We start from the raw sequence: 27,602 nt of genomic DNA on the forward strand, positions 1-27,602 counted from the left end.
TATAACAGCTAGATGTATTTTTATAGATGAGTAACAGAGATCTTGTGAAAAGCAATCTGTTGATAAAGATATAGGTGCAGTAAAGGGGTTAAGTCCTCCAGATGAACCCCCAATAGAAAAATGTGTCAGTTTACTTATATGTGTTCTTAGTACTGGGATTCTGCAGAGATGTGAGAATCTGAAACACTTTGGTGGGAGGGTGGCCTAATGGTTAAGGTGTTTGCCTTTACAAACACAAGGTGCAGGGTTTGAGTCTCACAAGGGATAATTGGCTAGGCTTAAAATGGCTCGCAAGGGCAGTTAACTTAGTACTAATCTATGAAACTATGAACCTATGAATAGAAAAGCAGAATCCCTGGCCATCAACGGATTTGTACTGGTAAAGGCAGCAGGAAAAAGAAGTCACTGTGTTTGGCAATTATTGGAGAGGCAAAAAGGCAAAGCAAGTCTTCACCAGTTGCAGACCAACATCTGTTCCACTGACAGGTTGATCAACCACTTGTTTACCATCATAAGACCTTGTCTGAGTCTGTGCACTAATGAGATGGCTTCCACAGAATGTAATCTGTAGCCAGAGAGACACAGACATGCTGTATTCCTAAACCCAGACTGACATGCCCTATTCCTAAGCCAAGATTGACATGCCCTATTCCTAAGCCCAGCTTGGCATGCCCTATTCCTAAATCCAGATTGGCATGTCCTATTCCTAAACCCAAACTGACATGCCCTTTTCTTAAACCAAGATTGACATATCCTATTCTTACACCCAGATTGGCATACCCTATTCCTAAGACATATTGACATGCCCTATTCCTAAACCCAAACTGACATGCTCTATTCCTAAACCAAGATTGACATGCCCTATTCCTAAACCCAGATTGGCATGCTCTATTCCTAAATCCAGATTGACATGTCCTATTCCTAAACCCAAACTGACATGCCCTATTCCTAAGCCAAGATTGACATGCCCTATTCCTAAAACAAGCTTGACATGCCCTATTCCTAATCCCAGATTGGCATGTCCTATTCCTAAACCCAAACTGACATGCCCTTTTCTTAAACCAAGATTGACATGTCCTATTCTTACACCCAGATTGGCATACCCTATTCCTAAGACATATTGACATGCCCTATTCCTAAACCCAAACTGACATGCCCTATTCCTAAGCCAAGATTGACATGCCCTATTCCTAAAACAAGCTTGACATGCCCTATTAATAATCCCAGATTGGCATGCCCTATTCCTAAGACATATTGACATGCCCTATTCCTAAACCCAGACCAACATGCCTTATTCCTAAACCAAGATTGACATGCCCTGTTCCTAAACCCAAACTGACATGCCATATTCCTAACCCAGATTGGCATGCCCTATTCCTAAACCCAGACTGGCATGCCCTATTCCTAAACCAAGATTGACATGCCCTATTCCTAAACCCAGACTGGCATGCCCTATTCCTAAGCCAAGATTGACATGCTCTAGTCCTAAACCCAGATTGACATGCCCTATTACTAAATCTAGATTGGCATGCCCTATTCCTAAACCCAGACTGGCATACCCTATTCCTAAGCCAAGATTGACATGCCCTATTCCTAAACCCAGATTGACATGCCCTATTCCTAAATCTAGATTGATATGCCCTATCCCTAAACCCAAACTGACAAGCCCTATTCCTAAGCCAAGACTGACATGCCCTATTACTAAGCCCAGATTGGCATGCCCTATTCTTAAGACATATTGACATGCCCTATTCCTAAACCCAAACTGACATACCCTATTCCTAAGCCCAGATTGACATGCCCTATTCCTAAGCCCTCAATGTTGCTGAATAAGAAGAATGAGAGTGGGTTTGTCTTTCTTTGTTGATATACCAAACCCTTGCCTAATTGTTATTGTAGCTGATTATTGCATCCTGAAAGGAGGAGTCCTGAAAGGATGACAGCATAACAATGACTGCTTTCATCTCCATAAATATATTGTGCAAGCTGGCCTCTAAGCATGATTAAACACTTTAAACAGCCTGCCCTGCCCTTGACAATGTTCCTCTTATGTCAGGGCAGCATTGATTAAGGTTATAGCCACTAGTGCATTTAGAATTAGAAATGGGCTCTCTAGTGTTAGGCTTGACATGCAAACCACTCTTTAGATGTGTCTTGCAGGCATTTGATATTATTAACCTCTGAGCTACTGGACATGAGAATAGCCACTGCTGTATGCACAGTACACATAGGAAAACTCTCATAAAATATTTTTTGCAAAGGGTACCAAGGGAATTGTCAGTGTCATCAGCACCAATATCTTTTGGCAAAGATGAGAAGCAGCAGCTGAATGAGGTGAGAAGCAAGTTGCAGGAGGTAGGGTCCTGTCTGGGAGATATCAAGCTCTGAATAGAGTGCAGTCTATAATATGAGCAACTGAGATGGCTCGAGCTGAAACTTTGCAGGGTTCACTATGATCTCTAAGGTCTGAAACAGACTCATTAGGGGCTCAGACACAGATTAGCCTGTTCAATAAGGGAGTACTTAGCAGGCACTTATTCAGGTATGAAAATCCCTTCCAACCTCTGGCTTGCTGTAACTGCATGTTGACAGTTGATGAACATCCTGGGGGCTATGGCCTCAGCTCCTTGGATAGCATGATGTGGAGGAATGCATTTTGAAGGTCAGGTGACTTGCACCATGTCCAACTGAAGATTTATTTTGGGATGACATTGCTTAGGCTGTTCAAGTCCAAAATAGGCTTAGCGTCTTTCATATTCTTTGGTACAAAAAAGGACCTGGATTTTTACCCTAACCCTCTCTGTTGTCGTGAGACCACATGAGTGTCTGTTTTTTTTAGAAGGGTTAAAACTTTATCTTGTTGCAGTGAGGTTGTAATGGGTCTGTGATGGGATTGTATACTTCCTAAATATCACTCTTCTAATCCACTTATCCTGCATGATGACCAACCACACAGGAAGGTGAGCAGACAGATGTTCACTGGCTGCCCCCAGAGTAGGGCTTTTATGCAAGGCCAGTGGGATGTTTTTTGCCACCCTGTTAGATTAGTTTCCGGTTCCTCTGACCAGCAGAGCCATTAGTTCCCTGTGCCTCTGTCCAGCAGAGCCACTACAGTGATCCCCTGGGTAAATTTTCTGTTTCCCATCCACCCGTCAAGGTTTCTCTTGAAGAATGCTAGTGAGGGGCTCTGCCTGATGTATATAGTTTAATTGCTAAACTTATAAAACTTTTTTTTTTACAATAAATTTTAGAAAATAGCCTAGGGCTGTCTCTCTGATGCTTGGATGCTGCAGTGTGGCAAAAAAAAGATCTGGAGAGGAAGGTCAACATGCAGAGCATTGAGAGTAAGGTATACAGGCTTAGCAGCCTGGAAAAAGTTTCTGATGATGGGCTGCCTAAACATTGATGGCAATAGCCCTACTGTTAACAAGGATGGACCTCCTTGTTTCATTTTTGAAATTATGATTCACTAGCGTGAAGATGGTTTATGAGGTTAGATAAAAACATTTTGCTATGTAATTAATATAAACATATTGAATACTTTGTCTTTTAATTATCTTCTTAAAGGAGGTTTCTGACTAGTGAACAGAGTAATGTTTATCAGCATGTCTGTCTTCACAGAGACTTGATCACCTCCATCTCCACTGAAGTACCAAATGTCACTGTTTTATGCTGAGACTGAGCTAGTGCCTTAACATGAAAAGACACATTACTTATGGTTGAAGCAAGGCACCCAGAACATGAGATTAGTAAATCAAATGTTCTAGTCAGGGTGCTACTACATACCCAGCTCAGCACCTCTAACTCACCAGCACTTTAAGGATCAGGTCACTGTTGGGGGTCTATATTACTTCATCAACATTTTATTTCCATGAATACCTAATCATCAAGCCCTTTACATCAAACATCTATTCAACGAATGTTCACATCAGTGAACAGTTTTAACAGGGAAGTGAATTACTTGTCCACCACAGTGATCGGCATACACACTACATTATTACAAGCTCACCAAGGTGGGGGGCTGCACCCACCACTTCCCCCATACGTCTATGTACCAACTCTGAGATCACACTACAGTGAGGAAAAGGGCAAATTTCTAATGATGGCCAACTAACTCCCTTCCCATGTAAACCGTGTGAGTTAGTAATATAACTATGCTATTGTACTTAGTAATTTCAAGGTTGATAGACTGATCTATAGGGAGATGCAATTCCAAAATAATCAAATGGTGATTTCACCAACAGACTGAAATCAGCTTCAAGTCTGAAACAAATACACCTATACCGAATATCAAATTCAGTGAATATTCAAGGTTGGGTAACAGCAATAATTACCTAAACAAAACTGAGTCATGCAATAACATGAAGGAGTTATCTATCGAGCACTACAAACTCATCATTAATAAATATGTTTTGATACGGTTAGGGTGATCCAACACTGTGTCAATAAGAAAGTCCATGAACTCATGCAGGAAAATGCCTACCCTACCTGGTACACAGAAAATAATATAAAAGTTGCTTGTGTTCCAAGGGCATATTCAAACAAGATGGTCATACCAGAGTGAATCCAAAGCAGTTTCAGTGACAGTCTAAAACAAACTGCTACAATTCATGAGCAGGACTACTTCTAGAGCACTGGACAATAGAGGCACCAGGAGGGATAGTTGCTGTCAGATGGGAAGCAGAGTTCTCATTAAGCTAGATCTTAAATAATATAAGCATAAGTTAGTATTTCCCAACAAGTCAGATACTATGCTGGACATTATTAATTAGTGCCCCACTACAAGTCAGTAGAGTACAAGTCCTATGTAACAGCCCATGAACTACTAAATACTCCTACGTATCACAGAAAGGCAGGGCTGAACAAGCTATTGCGCATTTTATAACTCTAAACATTTATAAGAATATCCAAGCTTTCCTTGGGATGCTGAAAGACATACTGCACTGAGGAGGCCTTTACTTGAAAGGTTTCAGCAGTACCAGTGTAGTTAACCCAAGCAATTCAGACACAATCCTCTCTACAGATTTATGCTGACATGGGTCATAGCATGGACAGTGGTCTCACTGGTGAAGCTACATGCAAATATGGGAGACCAGGGGTATGGCTAATGCAAATGAGTCAGAAATGACAGCAACACTGGAATAATATGCTGGAGTGATTCAGGGTATCACACTACTGAGTGTGTGTGTGTGTGTGTGTGTGTGTGTGTGTGTGTGTGTGTGTGTGTGTGTGTGTGTGTGTGTGTGTGTGTGTGTGTGTGTGTGTGTGTATATATATATATATATATATATATATATATATATATATATATACACATGTGGATGAGTGTACACATGTCTGTAGGGGCATGAATGCAGCTACATGGATGTGTGGGTGTATGTGTATATGTGTGTGTCTTTAGGGGAGTTCATGTCTGTTAGTGTGAGTATGTGTTTGTGTCTGTTTATGTCTGGGTGGCCATCCTATGGGAATTGAGTTTAGGTGAGCTGTGTGTGTGTGTGTGTGTGTGTGTGTGTGTGTGTGTGTGTGTGTGTGTGTGTGTGTGTGTGTGTGTGTGTGTGTACAACTCAGATTCATGGGCTGGTAGGAGAGACACTAGCACAGTCAGGACTGGCAGTGCAGTGTTTTATTCAGATAAATGGTAATTAGCCACTAATAAGTTGTTTCTTGGAAAAACTTTGCCTTGTCTCAGAAAGAGAGATCATCTCCTTCACATTAATTGTCAGTTTGAAGTTATCCAATAAGAACTAGCATTGATAATCTCTTTTAATTATTCTACTTGGATCATGAGGTTTTGGGATGGTATAAATGTGTTTAACCTTTGTGATGTGGTATTCTGAAGTCGATTTTACCTGAATGAAAGTGCTAAATCTATAAGTTAATAAACTCTGTGGAGAGATCAGTTCCCAGGTTCGTCTTTTTTGTTTTCTTGGTTTTTGGCCTTGCACTTTTGGTTCTTAAAACTACAACTGTCATATCTGGAACTGGAAGCTCCATCTTCATCACCTTGTGGACAGAGTCCCAACATTATGCTCCTTTGTGGGTCATCATGGAAATATACCTCTGATGATCATACCTCCAAAGGATGGCCTGGACCTGGAAATCACCTCTACCATAAAAGTGTTTATTTTTACTATGTAGCAGTAGCAGCAGCACATGTATCATCCAAGGATTCTTAAAGAACATTTCAAAGGTAGCAAAAGCTGAGCTCCAGGTTCAGAAGGTAAGAGTCTGTTGTACATCGGATAATAAAACAGAGTACAATCATGAAGATATTTATTTATAATCATGAAGATATTTATTTATTAACCAGGAAAGCCCGACTTGGAACAAAGCCAATTTTCAGCAGAGGCCTGGGGAGAAATGCTCCAGATGCATGTCTTTATAACATGGGAGGAAACCCACATGAATGCAGGGAGGACATGCAGTCTCCACACAGAAGGAACCCTAGCCAAGAACTGAACCAGAGAACTGCTTGCTGTGAGGTGACAGTGCTACTGCTGTATCACTACATTTTGATAAAGTTAGTCTGGAAACCTTAGACCTTATTTTCCCTCTGAAGGAACAAAAAATCAGTTTCTTTTCTTGTAGCTTTCATTCTGTAAATATAAAATCATAACTGTTGATGTACATCCATGCAATGTAATGAATATTTCCTTTGCTTGAATAATTTGGGAAAAAGAGGCAAATTCATTGGTTACATTTTGTTTCTTTTGTGTAATTTGTAAAAAGAATATGCAAATGTTAATTATCTGGCTCTAATTTGTTTCAGTATATAACATAGGCATGAATAAAGGATTTATTTATTTATTTATTTTTATTGATTGTTAGATTTTAATTTGTTAACCAGGTAAATGAACTGGCACAAAGACCATTTTCAGTCATGACGTGGGCCAAAAGGTAGAAACAATTACAAGTAAGAATACAAACAGAAAGGGACAATAAATCAAGCAGTATTACGATGGAGATACTGGTTGATGTTGAGGCTTCAGTAAAAAGAAAATGCAGTGCACAGATTTAAAATAGGTTCATATGCCATTAGCAATGCAAACATGAATCAAGAGAAAACATCATTTGTCTCACTAACAGAATAGAGTATAAAACAAGCTCCAAAATACAGATGAGTAGAAAACATCATGTACATATTATGTACATCAATTGTACAGAGCAACTAAAAAGCAATTAATCTAGTAAGTAAACCTAATATTGAAACTATTATAAGAAACTTTACTTACATGTGTACAGGATATGCCAAACTTGGAGTTGGAACAAAAATAAACAAAAATGTAAAATGTCTAACCTGGTCGAACAAAAAAATTGGAAATCAGCAAAACCAGGCAGCAGTATGTATAGGAATAAGGACTAGGAATAGCATTTGATGAAAAAAAGCATAAAATTGAAGGTAAAATTGTGGACAGTTCCTCAGCAAGCTTTGCTTCTTAAGACAATGGGTCACCCAACCTAAAATATGCAAGCTAGAATTGAATAATGAAAGGGTACAGGGAGACTAAGATTACATTAACCAGTGGCTCTAAAGTATTAACATTTGCTTAACCTAATTTTGTGGGGTTTGGGTTTTCTTTTGAATGTTTTCAAATTTTCTCTGCATTTTATGTGTTTTGGAATCTCATTTCAATAGGCTAGAGCCATTTAGCAAAGGCTTTCTCATAGATTACTAAATGAAGGGAGGCTGCCTAGATTCTGTAATTTGTACTATGCAGAGACTAACTTTGCTGTCTTTCATATAGCATAGTTTTTACACAAGTAATCAGTTTCAGTTAGCTATCACATTGCAATGGTGCTAGCTAGGTACACAAATCTGGGAATTTTATTGTGTGTTGTTTGAGCCAGGGTAGAGTTAGAAGGGGATGTCTGAAGTGATTGAGGATTGTATTCCAAACTTTGTACTAATACATAGAGATCAATACCTCTTCATACTGATTTGTTTTTAAACATCTTTATTAACATCACACTTTGCATAATAACACGAGTACACATTCAGTTATAAAAATGAAAGCAAACCATTACAGCAATTTTACACATTATACAAATATACTTTTTGTCTTATCAATTATTCAGTTTAATATTGCATAGATTGCTGAAGTCCTGCCTTCCCTAAAATCCCACTCATTGTGTACATTATTCTGCATATACAGCTTATCTGAAACAATTGTGTGTCGGTTTTTGATTTATTGATCTGTACTGTTATAATGAAGTGCACGTGTGAACAACAGGGAAGTAAAGGAACTCCAGCTTTTCTGTGGCTGGTAGGTCAGTGCAATGATTTTATTGTACTTAATGTAATATTTAGTTAATATCATTTGTGTGATTTTCCTAATAGAAGTTGATTTAAAGTCTCTTTGAATTCTGTGGTGACTGATTTTGATTAGTCTTTTCTTTTAAAAGTCTTTATTCGTTTGCAGATGAAAATGGATTCCTCACATAAGTATGTCATTAAAGATTTTCTAAAGCACAAATATATTTTATAGTGTACTATATCTTTTATAGTGTACTAAATGCTATGTATATTTAAAGGAAACACCTGACAATACCAGTGACGTATGTTCCTCATGTCAAAAATGAGATGATTTGCTTAGCATTATTGATAGTAAATCTAGACATATTGATAATGATTGCACATGTGCAATTGGCACAGCTTGGAGAACTGTTGTTACTAATGATACTTAAATACTCCCCAAGCAAAACCAGTAGAAACAACAACAACTAAAAAAACAGCCAGCTGGAACAGAGCAGACCACCAGGTTCATAGGTTAGTACTAAGCTAATTGCCCTTGCGAGCCATTTTAAGCCTAGCCAATTATCCCTTGTGAGACTCAAACCCTGCACCTTGTGTTTGTAAGGCAACCACCTTAACCATTAGGCCACCCTCTCAACCAGAGTTCCAAGTGTACGATAACCAAAGTAAATCAAATCGTACATTTGGAACTCCTTGTGGTCTGCTCTGTTCCAGCTGGCTGTTTTTTTTTTTTTGTTGTTTACATATACTAATGACTGGACAAATGAGATAAATAATGTCAGGTAAAGTGCAAATAGAACACATCTAGGAAAGGAAGTGTCGTTTGTCAGTAAAGCTCATTCAACCCCTGTTAAACAAGATACTACGAGGACAACTTTGGAATTCAGGATGCAAGTGTTCTGCAATCTGAGGGTTCAGAGCATATAGAAGAAGATAAAAAAGAAAGAAAGTTCACAGCAAATAACAAGGAAGAGTAATAAACTAATATCCATAAAGAAAAGAGAATACATACTAACAAAGGACACTGCTTCATGTAACACATAGATTACAGGGAATGTACAAAGTCAGCTGGATGAGAATTATATGCTTGTAAATATAATAAAGAATAAAAACAGTGGAATTAACAAGCTAATGATGATGAAGTTCAACAGCTGATAGAGCAGATATTACTGAAATAGAAGCTGAAGATTCTTCAGAGTCTTCAGATCTGTCAGAAATGCTACACTTGTAATTGTAGATTCAATTATTAGAGGAAATGACACAAATATCTGTGGAGGTGATAATGAACATCAGATAGTGTTATGCTTACCAACAGCAATGAGACAGGAGATGAGAAAGGCCTTAAAATACCTTAATATAAGGACGTATGGATCTTTTGCTATTCATATTGGTACACATGATCTTATCCCAAGGACTTTCTGACTTTTAGCAGGGAACTTATAGCCCTCTTAGATAGCATAACTTGTACAGATGTTACAACTTATTTTCCGCAAGTCACATATAGAAAGTAGAGCTGGACACATATAGAAAGTATAGCTGGTCACTGTGAATGGAAAGATCTTTGGGGGTTAAATACCTACATGAAAAAAAATGGCTCATTTAAAAAAATGGAAATGTGTAGAGCATCCCAGCCTAATTTTAGGCACACATGTTTAGACCAGATGGCATGCACTTTTCAAGACCATGGAAGAGAATATTTGCAGCAGATATATTGCAGTATTTGACAAACACAAGATAGGAGTTTTCCAGGTTAAAAGTTTAGCAGTTCACAGATAGCAACATTTGATCCATCTCCAAAGCACAGGGATGAGACAGAATTAGTAGTAATGACCTGAGACTTCAGCATGAACTAGGACATTTAAGTATGGAGAGATGCCTCAAGATTGGAGACATACATCAGTTAAACTTATCATTGAGGGAAAGGGGAATAGAAAAAAAAACAGAATAATGCAGAACTATAAATTTGCTTTCATGTTGTGGAAAAATAATGGAAAAGTAACTTTGGATAAATTATCAGAACTGAAAAGGTTGGGACTTGAAACTATATATCAGCGTGCGTGTTTTGAATGAAACTAGATCTATAACCACATGTGACATGATGTCTTTGAAAAATATAATGACAGCTATAAAAGAACAATTGTGCTGTGATATCATTTATATAGACTTAACTTCAGCATTTGATAGGGTCATTCATAAAATACTGATCAATAAATTAGAACAACATAGTATTGTAATCTTAATAAGGTGAATAGTTGTATGGCTTACAATCAGGACATGACAAGCAATTGGACAGGTGAAATTCTAGGTTGTAGATATGGTGTTCCACAGGGCTCCGTTCTAGGGCCATACTTGTTTAGGTTGTATATTTCAGATCTATCTTTTTCATCTGAGGTGTTCTACAGTCTGTATGCAGATGACTTGAAAATGGGTAAACTGACTACATGCATTACAGATAGGGCATGTCTGCAAAAAATGTGACTAAATTGATCATTTTGGCCCAGGGGAATATTATACTGATACATACATCAAATACTAAGCATTTGAGATTTGGGAGACTTGGTATCCTACAGAATGCTAGAAGCTGACTTGTGTCTGGCATACAAGGCATCTTCCGACCCATTACTGATGAATTTACTGCACATCAGCAAGTCAAATGGCATTGGAAACACTAGGTCTGGGGAACAAAATGCCTTCTGCAATTTTGTAGAGGACACCACTTCTGTGAAACATAAAACAAAATTCATCCCTGTCCATTTTCAAGTATAAAATCAAATGAAAGCAACCAAACTGTTCTTGATAGTAGCACATAAAAGCACAGGCACTGGAATGTAAATAAAATCCACTTTATTCGATAAAAACACAACAGTTGAGCGCTTTCATCTACACACAGGTAGACTTCCCCAGAACAACTTCTCAATTAATTCCTTGAGTTAATATAGACCCAAGCACCCAATCCATTTACCTTGTTAGGTTAACAAGCAATTAAAAAATGCAATTAGAAAATTTGTAGTCATTAAAAATACTTTAAAGTGCCCTGTGCTTTAAACTGACGAATAAATACACTAACTACCCTTACTAGGTGTAAAACTAAAAACTGTATGTAATATATATATTCCCTGCGTATAATCAATACCTTATAAATCAGATTTGTAGTAATACAATGAACATAACATAATATCAATGAGACTTTTTTTCTATAAAGTGCAATATAAGAATTTTATCATATAAAGTTGACAGTAATGCCTTATAGTCGTATATTAATGTATATTATGATCCAAAATAGGTTTAATAGAAATATTTTCATTTAAACCAGGATACATAGAGGCATTCAATTTTATCTGCCATCTTACTTCTCTTTCACCTAATTTTGTCTTGATACAACCCCCCCTAGGGCTTGGATGTACAATCTCCAAAATGCCAAAAAGAAACTTATCACAACTTTCGTTTCCTTTTAAATGTTTCCATAAAGCATTCTTTTCGTCTCTCCTTTTAATACAATAATAGTGGTCGTATATCCTGTTTCGAAGGCATCTATCAGTTTTGCCTACGTAGAAACAGGCACATTTCGTGCATTTAGCTAGGTATACTATGTGGGATGTTCTACAATTACCCCTTTGGAACATAACTTCAGTAGAATTAATGTCCTCTAACATCAACTTCTTAGTATTTGTGATAAAGTTGCACTGGTTACATGTCCCACATTTGTATGTACCCATCCGCATCTCCTTCCTGTTAACATCCTTAATCTTATGCTCAAACTCATTTTTCAAATTAAATCCATTTCTATATACAAATGAAGGCCTTGTTCCAATAATATTGTGTATACTGTTGTCTATTCTTAACACATTCCAGTTCCTTTCCACTATTTCCTTTATATCCTGTATGTGAGGTGCAAACTGTAGGATACATGCCCCAGAATAATTATTAACATTGGTCTTACTGTTACTCTCTGCCACCTTTAGTTTGTCTTGCACAACTGACCCCAAAATGGGTTCATACCGTGTGTCCCTATTACTGACCACATATTATTTAGTTCAGTAATCATGTTGCCTGGATATCCCCTGGTTCTAAACATCTCTCCTATAAAATCCAATTCAACTAACAAATCTGTCATCCTAGCTGCTCTAATAAATTGTCCCTTAATTATACTTCTTTTTTGTGAATGGGGATGGCAGCTGGTGTATTGTAGATATGAGTTACTGAAGGTGTTCTTTCTAAAAATTTTAGATTTAAACCCTTCGTAACCAATACTTATACAAGTGTCAAGATATGGTATAGACTTAGAGTCTGTATTAAACGTGAATTTCAAGAAGTCACTTCTAGTGTTTAAATATTTCATGAAGTCATTAAGTTTGACCTCTCCCCCATTCCAAATCATAAATACATCATCCAAAAATCTCGTGTATAGGTTAATATAACCTTTCCATTCAGTTTGCAAAATGTGTTCATTCTCCCAATCTAATAGAAACAAATTTGCAAATATGGGAGCGCAAGCCGCTCCCATAGCTACCCCTTTGCACTGTCTGTAATATTCACCTTCAAAATACACATAATTGTGTGTTAACACAATATCAATGAATTCCATCACTAGTAACTTCTTGTCCCAATCCAAGGTACTATACTTGTCAATACTGTTGCTAAATCTCCTCATCCCTTCATCCAAAGGGATGCTAGAAAAAAGGTCTACTACGTCAATGGTGACCAAATGTATGCTTGTGGTATACAAGTCCGGTGTTAGTCTCCCTAAGAAGTCCCATGAGTCTTTCAATAGATGTCTTATGTTATTATAGGAAGGTTTTAACCATTTGTCTATTACAGATCCAAAAAGAAAAGTTTTAGATCTGTTACCAGATATGATAGGACGAAAGGGGGGATCATTCACATTTTTGTGTACTTTAGGTATCCCTACTATAGTACTAATAACAGGAAACTCAACTTTTAAATAATTATACATGTCAGCATCAATTCCTTCGTCTAACAACAATTCTTCCAAAAACAAATCAATTTTATGATAACCTATATTTACTTCATTGATGGATGAAATTTCAGAATTTCCAGAATTTAATAATATACAATTAATTTTATTAATGTATTCCGTCCCATCATACAGCACAACACCCCTTCCCTTGTCAGGTTTCATAATACGCACATTGCCATTCATTTTTAAATCATTAATTAAATTGTGTTCAGTATAGCTTAAATTGTATTTCATCTTATTGTTTTTACATTTATTTGCATATGCATACATTTCAACTATTACCAACTTTTCAAATATGGCTAAGGTGTTGTTCAAGGGTGGGGTGTATGTGCTTCTCTTACTAAATTCACTCTTCACCTTACTCTGCTTCCCTTCTAACAGTACACAAAGGTTTATTTTATGTATATATTTCTTAAAATCTATAATATGTTCTACTATATTGATTGTCTTATTGGGGACAAATTTCATTCCCTTGGTGAATAACTGGAAATGTTCTTCTTTAATGTCTAGGTGTGTGTAATTAAAAATATTGTATTCACCTAAACTGTAATGAACTTCATTATGTTTTAGTATGTTATATCTTTTCTCCGTTCCGTTCCCCATTTGTTTCTTTGCTGGTTTCTTCCTTGGTCCCCTCTCCAATTGTAATGCATTTTGCCCTGCCTCGCTTCTGCATCTTTCCATGTTTCCCTTTCTTCTAAAAAATCTCCTTCTTCCTTTTTGCTGTTCAAATTGTTAAATTGGGGTCTTCCATTTGCTCCAAAATTGTAGTCCCTATGTGCATAATAATGTTTCTTACTTTTATACACATTATCTTTTTTATTATTAACCCACTTGTATGCCTCCTTATTATCATATTGCTGTCTATATCTGTGCATCTTTCTACATTTTCTCTCATACTGTTTGTCTATTACCTTCTCCACCCAAGTAAACTGACTGTTGTATAACATTTCATATTCTTCATACAATAAATCGTTAGTAATCTTAACATTTAATTCCTCTACTTCAGTTAACAAACAGCAAATTTTTCTGTCATTGCAAGATACTATGAATTTCATAAAGCAGAAGCCAAAATTGTCAAACATATTGGTACATTCCACAATATTCTCTTCATTCATCTCAATACCTAATGGGTATTTAAAGAACCTAAGTCCCATAGGAACAATCTTCGCATCTATACATTGTTTTAAATAGATATTATCCATTTGTACACTTTTCAAAGTTTTCAATTTATTACCAAACAATATGATAGATTCCTTTAAAGTTCCGTTTTCATCATTACTGGCATTCCGCCTTTCATAGTTATGTGCTTTGTTGAAATTAGCACAAAAATCTACGTTTTGAACTAAAAAGTTGTTTAAATTCCAATCTGTATTGTGTTGATGTGAATTACAGTCTTTTCGTGACGGTACAGTACCTGTATTACCAGTGTTCATGCTCATAGCATAGGTTTTCTTGGGAACCGTTCGTTTGGGTTTAGCGCCCAAAGCATCAAAAACGACCTCCGATCCGTTTTCTGTATGGTTACCAACTTTGTCATTGATGTCCAAATCACTGGAACCGGATCCATAAGAGGCTCGCCTATCAATGTTGTCCTTCTCCCCTTCAACTGAAACAGCCACCATCGAGTTCACATCCTTCCCATCCTTCCGTTGAGCGCGCGATGATGTCAGCACGCACCTGGCTGTGCTACAAGGTTCTACTTGGCTGAAAAGCTGAATGAACCTAGTTAGTTCCCCTTTCACAATAGCCATTTCGGATTGCAGTTTGTGAATCTCGTCCCTCCTGGGCGAGAACAATGATGGTAACTCATCTAGGGAATCCATGCTACACGATAACCAGAAAAATAGATAAGTATATTTTCAATTATATCTTAGACCTAGGGATGGAAAACAGAAAATTTACACTAGGACTGCCACCTGTACTACCAATGTACAAAGTCAACTCCTAAATGTTTTATCCCAAGCAAGAGTCCCCTCAAAGTATCTATGGTATGATCCCAGTTATTCTCATTAGGGGTAATATATAATTATTAACCATGGATGGGTAAGGCCAATCTATACTTAAATGAGATAGGTTATTTTAAGCACAAAAAAGGAAAGTCTCCTTTACCTCAGACAACACACTGGCTAGGTTTAAAAGGGCCCTTAAGGGTAGCTAGCCCAGCACTTACCTGTGAACCTATGAGGCATAGATTGAAAGGTGAAGATTTAATACAGCACACAGTGTTTGAAGCTGTAGATTCATTTAAAGACCTGGGTATATGGGTAGAACCAGCTTTGAGTTTTCTAATCATATCAACCAATTAGTTAATGATAGTTATAGAACTATAGGTTTTATAAAAAGATTTATAAAGTCTAGGAAATCAGAAATGATGAAATCATTGTTAATTACATTAGACCCGACCTTGACTATGGAATAACATTCTGGAAACCTTATAAGAAAACAAGCATGAGTAAATTGGAAAGTGTGCAGTTAAAATATATCAAGGACATCTAAGTATGTGAAAATTTAAGTTGTTATGAAATACTAAAATATCTGAACTTGTACAGTGTCTCATACAGGCATTTAAGAAAAAAGACCTTATTCAGGTATATAGGGCATTTAGAAACAACTACCTCTAGGACAGTTTGAGGTTATCAAAAAGTAGTAGAGAATCATCAGACAACCGATGTAGAAGATTCTATAGGAATGAGAAGTGTCCTAATTGGTTCTCTGAGAGACTAGCTGATGCATGGAATAGACTACAAAATTGCATTAAAGTATGCACTAGTTTAGGTATTTTTAAAAACAATCTGGAAAATCACTATGGGAATAACTGTTTTGATATATTGGAGACTAGATGGCCATTATTGCCTGTGCCTGAAATATTGTATGTATGTTTGTATGTATGTATGTATGTATGTATGTATGTAAAAAAGCTACTTGTATTTTAGGTTTATTTCTTTGTATAGTTCATCCCGAGCCCTTTGTAACAGGTTTATTTTGTTACAGTTTTAGATTTAATTAACTAGCTTTGAAAAATGTTTTTGTTCTGAACTGATAAAATATTTTTTTGTTCTGAACTGTAATTTTATTATAACACTAGTGGTAAGATATTTAGTAATTTAGAGATCTGACTTGGTATCAAGAGAATGTGACATGTTTCAACTTTATAGTATGTTATAGTACTGGAAAAACATCAATGAAATACTACACATTTTATATATTACTTTATTTTTATATGCATATTTACACTCCTTGAGAGACAAGTACAAATATAAATATTTTCACTTTATGTATTATATACTTATGTTTGGAATTTGCTTGCTGTTGTCAGCTGTGGAAGTAGCAATACTTGGTTGGTTTTTAACTTGACGGTGCTTTAGATTTTTGTTAATTTAAATTTGAGGTTTGTCTTCAGTGGTGTGTTGGTATGTAAAAAGTTAGCAACTTGATGAAAATTTGCTAAGTACTCAAAATGAGCTTTAAAAGAAGAATAACTTAAATTTTAGTCAAAATTTTGAGATAAATAATCAGGAATGGCAGAAACAGGGTTAGTAAATGGGTCAAGAGCCCAGTCATGGTCCATAGTGAAAAATGAGTCCATTTACTTTTGTAAGTCTTTCCTGTATTGGGTCTTTGGACAAAGTCAGGTCTGGGCCACCCTTTCTGCATAAGAAGATACCCAGGCCATCAGTAGTATCATTAGAGAAACCATGTGATTAATCATGGAGAATCAAGGTTCAAGGAGAGGCTTGCTGAATGGGTGTGTCAGGAGAGTGTGAGGGGCCTCAGGTGTAGGGGTTGCTATGAAAGACTAGGCCACAACATGGAAAACCATATTTCTCTCAGCCAAAAGTGATACATGCAAAAACCTTATCTTAGCACATCCAAACATTCTGAACTTGGTAAACAGGAAAACATAGCCAATTTTCATCAAGGTGCTAACTTTTTACATACATATATACAGACTTGCATACAAATATTCCAGGCACAGACAATAATGCCCTATAAGCCTGGCAATATACTAAACAGTTATTCCCATAATAGGGGTCCAGGTTGTTTGTAAGAATACCTAATCTACTGCTTGCTGTAATGTAAGTTGGTAGTACATTCTATGCATCAGCTAGTTTTTCTGTGAACCAGTTAGGACACCTCTCATTCCTATATAATCTAAAAAATAAAACACCAACGGATCAGTTAAATTCCTAAAGTTTAATAAAAAGCAAAATGCAAGCTACTCGCACCAAATTTTTAGGGACAGTCATAGATGATGAAAACATGACATTTGACCTTCACATAAAACAGGCAGTTAAAAAAAAACACCAAAACTTCAGCTCACTCTGTAGGATCAAACTATATCTAACTTATAAAATATTACCTCAACTCATCTTCTTCCAGTACTCCTTTATATCACTACCATTATCATAAACCTACAATCACAGAAAAGTCAAGTAGAGCAATTGTATAACAAGGTTACTAGATTCATTGCTACTTTACTTCATAGAACACACCATTGCCTGGTTCTGAAACAGTGAAACCGGACAGAACTGCCCCACTACCTAACCTTCTTACAGTCAGTGACTACTCATAATCTTATTAATAAATCAGAACACTGACCATCTCTAAATGGTATAATCAAGTTCAGGTGCTACTCCACTCACAGAATTTTGTATTCCACAGTCAAACACTGACTACTAGTAACTAGTAGGAGATTCCTGTACTCCCACTACATCTCCAAAAAGTGGGACTCCATCCCTCTCACTGTCAGACAAATGGACAATCCAAACTTCTTTCAGCCACAACTAAAAACAAACAGCTATCAGTCTCCTGGCTGGGCTCCTGCAGTTCTCCAGGCTAGACCCCAAATTATACCTCAGTACTACAGGTAGCATCTCCCATACATTCTCCTATTTTTTTTTCTTTGGATCAAAATCTTTTACACACTCATTCCCTCCCAAAATAGTTAACTAATTTTTGCTGACAAAAATGTGTTATTACAGTTTGCAGTATGGCTTATTGCATTCTTGCAAGATATTCTTCACAGATGATTTAGTGAATCTAAAAATAAAATATGCACACAGATCTCCACCACTGTTAACTGATTCAATGAGACATAACTCTGTATATTGCAACACAAACACAACCATGTATATTGTTTGTATGATTATATTCTCCTTTCTTAAATCTAAATGGAGTTTGCACACACATAACAATCACTGTTAGTGGCATTATGCAATGAGAATGACATTGTATGTTATTACAGATTACAGTGTGAATGCAGCCTTGTAAATTGCATGTAAATATGGATTTTATTTTACTAATTTTGTCTTAGCAGAGATGTTTGCTGTTTATGTAGATTATATGTATCTTATGTGTGTATATATATTTTTATATCAAATGGTGTGTTTCTCTCTCCCAGTCTCTAGTGAAAAGAGGTTTTATTGCTCAGATGGATTTGTCCAGTAATCAGATGCAATAAATAGATACATACATTTGTCCAATTATGGGGTCATCTGGTGGGGATGGGGTAATTGGTTTCCTCATTCTTGTCAATATCCATAATTGGAAACTCATGTGGTGAATCTAAATGTTTCCGCTTACATTTGGCCTTCTTTCTTGTCCTCAATGCTGACAGTTCTGAGGAAGAACAGCACTTCTTGTCCAAATATGATAAGTGCATCCTGCCGAGACCCACTGATCCTTATGTCCTGCAAGGTTGCACGGTGGTGGACAATAGGTGGTATTAGTAATGGTCCCACAGCTGAAGCTATAGCCACTGGCCTGATTGATCAACTCCAAATGCCAATGTGATGGAACCAAAGTCAATGCTGATAGGCTTGGCCCCAGCCTCAGGATCAATAGCTTTACTCCATGCATCAAGACTGAAGCAAGTATTAAGACACCAGTCAAGGTTGGTAGCTACAACATCCAATGCCAGAAATCCAGCTAGGGTGATGAAATACTCATCTCTGACAGAAATGAGGTTGAGGATGACCCCAGCAGATCAAGTCTGGATGCCAATAGGAGCACCAGCCCAAAAGGCACCAAGGTCAGAAGCAATGATGCCATTGGCAAACTCAGTATCAGAACTGTCAAGGCAGAGGCCATCAACCCCAACCTAAGTCTTCGATGGTTGACGAGGAAGACCTGGAAGATGTCATCAGTTAGGGTAGCCTTCAGTTCCTCAAATTCTAAAAGATTCTTCCTGGCCTTAAACATGAAGAATTTAATAATGGTGTAGATCACACCTTGCAAGTGTTTTGTATTTGCCAAAAAATGTCATTTTAAACTAAAAATAATAATAAGACATCACAAAATTCTAAGTGGCCCTTTTAAACTACAGTTTCTAGATTTCATTTTACCATTGCATCAGTGACAGTGGCAGTGTCATGATGTCACTGGAGCTATGACTGTATGCAAGGAGGACCTGATAAAATAGCACATGTGATGGAAACAACCAGCATCTAGATTACCTCACTGTCTATAGACAGCATGCAGTTACGGAAAAGATATTTTTAATTAATAACCTTTTAAATAACTGGCCACTAAGCGGCCACACCACAAGTAGCCCATGTTCTCAATGCAACATCAGTTTATGTAAGCAAAACTTGTTTTTTGTTAAGAGTTCCAAAGCAAACAAGAAGTGGGACAATAAAACCCATTCATAAATGCATTCATTGGCATTTACATTTAAATGCCCTCTAGTCCAGACTGATACAGAACTGTAATGACTGTCCTCTAACACACAGATAACTTGTGACATTTTTGGTGTCCCTACTAACCTCTTGCACCAGTTTTTTTCTTCTAATGCTGATGTGGAAAACAGGCACTATGGTTTTCACAGGACAGGCACACCAATCCCCGTTCACTTCCTGAAACAGTACTCATCATCATTTGAATATATTGACCATATATTATATTTATGTTTAAGTTATTATGTCTGCTAGGGAAATGTGGACTAATGCATCACAAACCTGATAAACCTGGAATCCAATGTAATTAATATACCTGAAGCTGAACTTTTAGGGTGTCTGAAATATGGTCTTAAATCTGGGAGAGGTGCACATTTCTGTGATGTAATCTGTTGTGAATAACCCTCTCATCCATTTGAGTATAGTTATAGATAACAGCTGTTTGTAAAACGACATTCCACCTCCTTTGTGTTGTAGATCTAGGACAGACAGTAAAGGGTGACTGTAATTCCTCTCAACATGAAACTTGAGGAAAATCATCTTCCTTCCTGAGATGGAGGCCATGGCTGCTGCTGATTCCTTCCTTCTTGTGAGTGTTACAGTTATTTACCGGGCAGTTCTTGTTAAATTTTTCTTATACTGCTACCCACTTGTTAACTTTCTACAAAGGGGCTAAGGCTTCAAAAGGAAACATCAGATGTATTTGGGAAATGATGACTTAAACAATTACTTTCCATATTCAAGAATGTTGTTTTTTCCTTCAGTAATTAAATCAGTTACTCCAAGGAAGGTGCAAATAAAGATATAGGCATTTAGCAATTGAGTTATAATATCTTTTAAGGACATTTAGGTCTTTACCTGGGTGAGTATATGCCTCTGTCTTGTCTGAAGTTTGACCCAACTTTTAATAATTTTCTCCTTAAGAGAAATATCTTGAATACCTTGGGCTAAATTCTCCATTTGATGGATGGACTCACAATGAACACTGTGCCAGACTGATTTGCCCTAATTCCAAACCCTGTAAAATCAGGCTTCTTTGAAGCGGGTGTTTGCCCTAATTCCAAACCCTGTAAAATCAGGCTTCTTTGAAGCGGGTGTTTGCCCTAATTCCAAACCCTGTAAAATCAGGCTTCTTTGAAGCGGGTGTTTGCCCTAATTCCAAACCCTGTAAAATCAGGCTTCTTTGAAGCGGGTGTTTGCCCTAATTCCAAACCCTGTGAAATCAGGCTTCTTTGAAGCGGGTGTTTGCCCTAATTCCAAACCCTGTGAAATCAGGCTTCTTTGAAGTGGGTGTTTGCCCTAATTCCAAACCCTGTAAAATCAGGCTTCTTTGAAGCGGGTGGTTTTGAAGTAGTTTCTACAGAAAGCTCTAAGGAAATAGTCTTAAAAGAATCAGTAGCTTAATCACTTTAGTGTATTTAATCTTGAGGGAGGATAAGGTTTAAGTAGATCATTTAAATATTATTTCATAAAGTTTAAGGTATTATAAAAAGAAGCACCTCCTAACCTGGTTCGGTGATGCAGAAGGAAGGAATACTGACTGCGGCCTTGGTGACCAATATTTGATTACCATCCCATGCACTGAAGAAGCAAGGTAAGAGGGATTGAAAGTTTGCCTGCTTGCCTCTTCCATGGGGTGGAAAGGGTTGCACATGGGACCACACTGGGAAGATGCACCAGGTATAATTTCCTAATATAGAATGAGGAGATCACGTCCTTTGCTTTGGGGTGGTGGGTGAGGTAGCTTGATGGCAACATCCCTTGCAATTGTGAGGGAAACCCATTGCAGACAGCCCATTGAATATCCCCTTCCATTGTGCAGCAGAATGTACATGAAGACATACAGATGAAAAAAAAGCAGAAAAAAACTTCAGATCACCCCCAATGCCTGCCTAAGTCATGGGCCCCTCTCAGCCACTTCTTGCTTTTGGTGAAGAGGGATCAAATAAGTCATTTGGCTGAGAGGGATCTGATGAGAAGAAGGCAGTAGGAACAAATGAGGGGGGAAAACACCTCATTGGGGAACCAACGTTAAAATTGTCTTCATCCCCAGCATAAGATCTGTATAAGCTAAGGTTCCATGATCTTCATCCAAACTGTACATGGAATGATGAAGAATAACAGCCTTTTTTTCTCTTCTTCTGTTTTTGCAACTCATGAAGTCCACCATCAAAGCCTGCTCCTTCATTTGAAAATATTTCTGGTAAACCTGGCAGAATTCAATGTAGAAACCTCCTGTAAAGTCTGGAAGATTGACATCTTACCCTACCTTGAATTCTTGAACCTTCTAAACCTCAGGCGACTAAGCATTTGTCTTCCTTTTCCTATGAGAATAAGCATGGACTCATTCAGGAGGCTTTTCCCTCCAGTATCCATTTCTGAGACTTCATATCTCAATAATAGGAAAGTCAGTAGGGGGAATAAATGAAACCCAACAGCATCTAGAGACTTACTGCAAAGTTGGAGGATATTCCCTTGCCCTGACATCAGATTACGTGTCTTGGATTGGAGAAGACTTTTTTTACAAACATAAATCTTTCCCCTTCAGGTGCAATTTTGACAACAATTTTTGTAATCAGAACAACCTACTGAACTAGTGCTTGTCCTTACAGAAAACATCATGTAAGCAGTAAAGGTCTATATTATAACAATGAATGATCAAATGATATCAACCCCTAAACGTCGAATCGCCAAAACAGCAAACAGTTGGAACAGTGATTTTTTTCCCATGGAAAAAAAAGCTGGTCCCAAAAAAAAAAAAAAAAAAAAAAGAACACTAAACACTAAATAAACACTCCCCGCCTACTTAAATATACAAACTCTGAGATCGCACTACAGTGGAGGAAACAGCACAGCCTGGACAATGGCCCAGCAATTTTTTCCCAGGGCAGAAAAATCATTGTTCTGGCCACTCGCTGTTTTGCCAGTTTGATGTTTAGGAGTCGATATAACAGCATTCGATCATCTGATCATTCACTGTTCTAAAGTAGACCCAGCAGTGAGGCAGTGGGGGACCAGAAAGCAATGAAAGGATGCCCCTAGTGGTTTGGGGAAACTTCTCTGCTTACCAGCAGACATTGGAAAGGCTGCATCACTTGACCTATCAGGTTCAGGCCTGTCTGCCACTGCTACCTGTTCCTGAATAGTAGCTGAAAGAACCTACATCATTTTACACATTTTAGCTTTGTTCTTCCATTGTCCACCACATGTTTTTCTTTTTGTTTGTGAAGGGGATCTAAAAATAGAGAAAGAAGTTTTTTTTGTTTCTTTTTTGTTAAATGAGAAACAATATCCATCAGTATCATTAATTGTGGTTCTCCCCTAAACAAAACAGACACTTGAGGTGATTATCTTTTTCGGGGATTTGACATTTACTAGAGTATACTTTTGTTAAGTTCAACTCAACTTTATGAGAAAAATCCACAAAAAATGGTTATAGGTTAAGTGTTGCCAATATACACTGTAAAATGCTAGAAATATATTCTTCAAACTGCTTTTAGATATTAGTCATGAGAGATGACTGATAAACAATTCAAAATTAACATATTGCCCAGAGCCAGGGAAGCACTGGAAATACCTAGCAAGAAATGATCGAATGGGAGGATTTATATGGATGAGCTTTGTGACCAGTTCAGGGCTTCATTTATTTTGATTGCTGATTCTGGGAATGGTACCAATGTGGCCTACATACATAGTCATCGTTGCTAAACAGTAGTTGAATGGATCCAGAGCTGGAAGACAGAAAAGACAGCTTTGAAATGGCTTTAATGGGATCTTATCTGATGATAATTAATAAGTACTCTTGTGAGAGGGGCAAGAATCATTATAACAAAACAGCTGTATATGATGAGAAGAAGAATACAGCCAAATAAAAGATTTAACTCCAAAACTGAAATGTGGGTAACTAGTCACGTTTTTGCATGTACTTCCTCTCTCTCTTTCCTCATCCTTGTCATTTCTGTAGGTTTGGGTAATTAATTCTGTAACTATAATTATGGGGAATGTTTACTGTTTAAACTAGTTATTTATAGCATAATTACAGTTCACACAGTATCAGTTTAAGTCTAGTCAATATGGCTAGGAGTAGGAATATGTAACCTGTTAATACTTCAAACTAAATGTGTTGTCATAAGTACCCCTTAAATGCATGCTGCTTGCTACTGCCGTCATAATCAATAAGATAAAGCAACCATAAAGAAAAGCTTCAGATGACAAAACTGAGTTACAGAATAGCAAATGTGGAAGGGACATTCCATTAACATGGTGCTTAATGGAATATTGAAAAAACACTGCTTACATATCATGTAGTTTTGTTATCAATAACAACAATGGTACTGGTAGTTTAGTAAGGTAGGAAACAAATTACCCATTTAAAATGAATGTATTTAATTTGGCCGAAGACAGGTATGCTGGCCTTTATTTTGCTGATGCTTGCAGGACAGAAAAAAGTTGCCTTAAGTTTTATAGACAATAATATGTTGAACACGGTTGTTGTAGTCATGAATTTCACTTTCACTAAAGCTTTCTGGACTGGTGGATGTGCAGAAAAATAAATATGTATTATTTTGATTTCTTTTTTTAATTCTTGGCGGCTAACAACAATCAAATTTTCATTTTGAACATTTATGCACTTTTCTTAAAAGTACTCTTCCAGTAACAGCAGCAATACTGCTGCTATTTGTATAATAGTTAATATATGTCATGTGCACAGAGGAAAACACTTTTATTAATAAAATATTCACTACAACAGTGAAAACTGCTAAATATGCCATGGTTAGTTACATATTTAATTAACATAAAAAGTAATGCATAGAAAATTGTTCTTTTGATTAATTCCTAATATGTTCTTATAGGGATGTTATCGATGAACATCAGTGAAAGAAACACGAGTTTAAAGAGAAAGCAGATGCTGAAGTTTAATTTAAGTGCAGGTTGGAGTCAGAATATGAAAGTTATTCAAGGTGAGCTAAAATTCTCTATAAAACTTAAAGAGGAAATCAACAGAAGGCAAAACATGAGTGCAGAAGTTCATCTTGTTGAAATTTACCATGTGATGAAAGCCAAAGCACCTGGAAATGGATTCCGCCGTCAGATGCTTGCCTCAAAACTCATCACAACACAATCAAGGAAGAAAGAACGCTTCCGCTTTAGAAAGCTCGCTGATCACTGGAATAAAAATCCAGAAGAGAATGTAGAAATTGAGGTTGCGTATTTCCTCATTCAGTCTAGTGAGAACAATGGTTATAATGCCACTTACAACATTCAGGTAGAACTTGAAATAGAGGCACATAAAATATTAAAACCAAAAAGAATAATGCGTGAAGTAGAAGGTGAGGACTGCCAAGAAAACCAAACGCAGTGCTGCAGAAAACCACTTTTGGTATCGTTTAAAGACATGGGTTGGTCAGACTGGATTGTAGCCCCACAAAGCTATAATGCATTTTACTGTGATGGTACATGCCCTGCAAAATATAAAGCAGCAAATGCGTACAGCGTAATTAAGTCCAAAATGCACAGCCTTTCAAAGGGTCAGATTCCAGGTCCACAGTGCGCCCCAGCTTTGCATGAACCTCTGACAATTATGCATTTTGACAGTGAAGGAAAGTTAACAATTAGTGCCTTAGATAACATGATTGTATCAAAATGCAGCTGCTCCTAGATGTTTATGAACATTTACTGAAAATTTTAACTGCTTATGCATATATTTATTTATTAATACTGTCAGCAACAAAGAAATGGTACCAGTATAATCAGTAATGCTTAAAAAGCTAGTGTGCGGGTTAATGACTCTACAGTACAGCATGGGACCCTGGATACACTACTGGATGTGAAGCTGATTTGCGGATACCCATCTCAGGTTGCTGCAGTCTGTGTAATATTGTGGAAGTAACTTGGTAAGAATGGTGGCCAATACAGTAAAGGTATAGGTGAACTGCATCTTTTAACCACCTGTGCAACAGACATGCAAACTGCAGGTCCATGCACAGAAAGGAGGCAGGCACCATTACTGATAATAACAGAGAGTTTGGCAGACTAACTGATCATGAACATTATGTTTCTACATAATATTAACGCGTTCCTAATCTTTATGAAGATTGTGCTTGGAGACGGAACACATAAGGAAATAACTACAACAATGCATGCATTGTTAGACAAACATATCATGTCATCTGGAAAGATAAATTATTGTAAAACTGAGTAAGTCACATACACAAATATGTCACAAAGATCTAAACAACATTGTTATTAAAAATAGGTTAAAACAGTGCTAAGTACTTTTACTGTCTCAGTGTTGTCAGAATACATTTCATATGCTAGCTGCTATTTTGTAAACATAGTTTCAGATTGCAAACCATATGTTTATTTGACATGCATTACACTCAATAATTTATTTTAAAATTGGTTTGATTTGTAACAGTGTTGTGAACTGATAAATACCTACTCTGGTGTTGTGTTGGGTCTGTTCTTGTCCAAACACATACACATGCACACATAGACATACATAAACTCACACACACATACACACACACACACACACACACACACACACACACACACACACACACACACACACACACAATGCAAATGCATGCGCTGATCAAACAGAGATGGCACATCTGAATCCAGGTACCTTGGTGCATGTGGTACATTAGCTACCTGCAAAGGTTGTATATTTCGTACCTGAAAAGGTTGCATAACTCCCTTTTGCAGTAGTTTTAGTATTTGGGCTATAGGGTGTGGTTTGATAGCTGCACTGTACAGTTCATACATACATGTTCAGTGACATATTACTTTTTGGCTATTTTCATACTTCACCCTTCTACACTTATCCACCCTCACTTGGGTAATGCATTTAACCCTACCACACTTATCCACCCTCAGCTGGGTAATGCATTTAACCCTACCACACTTATCCACCCTCACCTGGGTAATGCCTTTAACCCTACCACAATTATCCACCCTAAATTGGGTAATGCATTTAACTCTACCACACTTATCCACCCTTACCTGGGTAATGCATTTAACCCTACCACACTTATCCACCCTCAGCTGGATAATGCATTTAACCCTACCACACTTATCCACCCTCACCTGGGTAATGCCTTTAACCCTACCACAATTATCCACCCTAAACTGGGTAATGCATTTAACTCTACCACACTTATCCACCCTTACCTGGGTAATGCATTTAACCCTATCACACTTATCTACCCTCACTTGCATAATGCATTTAACCCTACCACACTTATCCACCCTCACCTGCATAATGCATTTAAGCCTACCGCACTTATCCACCCTCACCTGGGTAATGCATTTAATCCTACCACATTTCTCTGCCCTCACCCAGGTAATGCATTTAACCCTATCGCTATCCACCCTCACCTGGGTAATGCATTTATGTGGTTTTACCCTGGAAGTGCCTGTTTAAACACAGATGAATATTCAGAAAGTGTAGTATATATGCTAAGAGCTAAATAATAAAAGCAAGTGTTTTTTTTTTTTACTTTTATCTAGTTTCATAGATCCTGGCTAGATGTGCATTGCAAAAACATGTATTTTGGGTACATAACAAGCTACTATAGTCATAATCCAGGCTAGATATGCTATCTGAGATGCATAACAAGCTACTATAGCCACTTTACGAGAAATAAAAAAAACATTGCATTAATTAGTGGTTCGTATAAGTGCT

At 37.2% G+C, this 27,602-nt stretch overlaps 1 protein-coding gene across 1 annotated transcript in view; it reads left to right on the top strand.

Annotated features, from left to right (window-relative positions):
• The window catches only part of LOC122796011 (protein DVR-1-like), a 124,274-nt gene extending 97,843 nt beyond the window's left edge, over nucleotides 1-26,431 (top strand). The window contains exon 2 of the mRNA XM_044064492.1: nucleotides 24,766-26,431. Coding sequence (XP_043920427.1) covers nucleotides 24,766-25,571 — 806 coding nt within the window. The 3' untranslated portion in view covers nucleotides 25,572-26,431. The remainder of the gene's footprint in view (nucleotides 1-24,765) is intronic.
• Nucleotides 26,432-27,602: the final 1,171 nt, after the last annotated feature.

Source organism: Protopterus annectens, chromosome 2.part2, assembly GCF_019279795.1.
Source record: "Protopterus annectens isolate FY-2018-M chromosome 2.part2, PAN1.0, whole genome shotgun sequence".
In the NCBI taxonomy this organism is placed as follows: Eukaryota; Metazoa; Chordata; order Ceratodontiformes; family Protopteridae; genus Protopterus; species Protopterus annectens.